The 1,666-nt window shown below is 37.7% G+C and overlaps 1 protein-coding gene across 1 annotated transcript; it reads left to right on the forward strand.

The window, feature by feature from the left end:
* The first annotated feature begins 321 nt into the window (after positions 1-321).
* Positions 322-995, forward strand: LOC136806184 (arylsulfatase F-like). The gene is made up of 2 exons (XM_067062745.1): positions 322-463; positions 553-995. The coding sequence occupies exons 1-2, from the start codon at positions 322-324 to the stop codon at positions 993-995; spliced, it is 585 nt and encodes a 194-aa protein (XP_066918846.1).
* The last annotated feature ends 671 nt before the right edge of the window (positions 996-1,666 follow it).

Here is a 1,666-nt window from a genome sequence, read left to right on the forward strand (position 1 = left end):
GGGCTTATTATTTTCATCGTCAATTCAACTGTATAGTGATGAAAGATAAACAGGTTGTTCAACAGACAGTAGACTTGGAGCATTTGACAGGACACTTGGTGGGTGAAGTCAAAAGCTTATTCGTCAGAATGCGGAGAATCCATTTTTAGCTTACGTTGCTTTTCATAAAGCCCACGTGGCCCTTGCTAATCCACCTAGATTTCAAGGTGTCAGTGAATATGGATCTTATGGTGACACCATGGCTGAACTAGATTGGCGGTCGGTGAAATTGTCAATTATTTGGATGATCTTAATCTAACAAAGAACACAATCATCTACTTCATGTCTGATCACGGCCCAGCTAAATATGCTTACAACACTGCTACTGGCGAATACCAAGGCGGTTGGGCGGGAATCTATCGAGGTGGCAAAGGATATAATTATCAGGGTGGTATACGGGTTCCTAAAATCGTTCAATGGCAAGGTAAGATATCAGGTGGGAAGAAGATTTCACGTCCAAGTAGTCATATGGATATGTTTCCGACGTTATTGTCGATGGCTAATATACCATAGATGGATCTGCCTTGGATGGGGAAGATACATCAATGCTGATGATGGGAGATAGTCAGGCTAGTCCTGATCGAATCTTTTACCATTATTGTGGAATCCATATTCATGCTGTCAGCATTGAGGAAAAAGCAAGGAATCAAGTCTGGGTTGTTCATTTTATCATTCCTGTCAATGATGATGGTCACCTAGCAACGTGTTACGGTGATGACGTCATTGTCCTGGATGAGCCAGATATTTACGAATTAGTCCAAGATCCAAGTGAGAGCAATCCTTTAGATCGCACCGACCCAAATTATGAAAGAGTATTAAATTTGGCTAGATTAAAAGCGACAGAGTTTAACGCGACTGTTGATTTTTCGGTGCCCAACCAGCTGAGTCACGAGATGAATTCTTTCTCTATTGATCGAGCTCCGTGCTGCAATGAAATGCCGAACTGTATTTGTTAAGAAAAAACTATTTCTTCATCATTTTGAGAGTTAGGTTTATTCAACGATTGAAAGAACTAACATTCACGTCTACAACTTACAGTATTATTCATTTACAAACACTATATTTTATTTGAACAATTTTATGTTAAACATCGAGGCTCAAAAACGCAAAAATAAATAACTTTAGACAACTCTAGATGGGATGTAGGGCGAAAATAAAAAAATGTAGTGTTTCCGGAAACCGGTCGGGTGAAAAATATAATTTTCTGACCCGGCCGCAGACTTCGTTCGTTAGTAGTTGATACATTAGTATCAGGCTTCATACTGTTTGCACATAAAAGTTATCTTTAAAGTTCTATTTCAACGATCTTAAGTTAAGTTATCAAAAGTAGCAAAAAAAAATTATTCCGGCCAGCCGCATGAGAGCTTTTTTCTTCACCCGCATTCCGGAAACACTACATTTTTTTATTTTCGCCTAGTAAAAATAATTTTTAAACTTTGCACCATGTAATACTATTTTTATTCAATTTCATGCTAATTTGATACTAACCTGAACACTATATCTTAAAATTTTCTTTTCTTTTGCTTATAATTCTCACGCTTGTTATACGACATATGCTGCCATGCCTTTTGGCTACCACATTTCATTGCAGTGATATTCACATTATGAAGAGTACTTTACAATAACG

The sequence above is a fragment of the Clytia hemisphaerica genome, unplaced genomic scaffold (genome assembly GCF_902728285.1).
Source record: "Clytia hemisphaerica strain Z4C2 unplaced genomic scaffold, Clytia hemisphaerica genome assembly, whole genome shotgun sequence".
Taxonomy (NCBI): domain Eukaryota; kingdom Metazoa; phylum Cnidaria; class Hydrozoa; order Leptothecata; family Clytiidae; genus Clytia; species Clytia hemisphaerica.

Excerpts from the sequence above, each read along its gene's own strand:
- LOC136806184 (XM_067062745.1), top strand. The coding sequence starts at position 322 with ATGTCTGATCACGGCCCAGCTAAATATGCTTACAACACTGCTACTGGC. Across the intron at positions 464-552 it reads TAAAATCGTTCAATGGCAAG|ATGGATCTGCCTTGGATGGG; the intron begins GTAAGATATCAG and ends AATATACCATAG.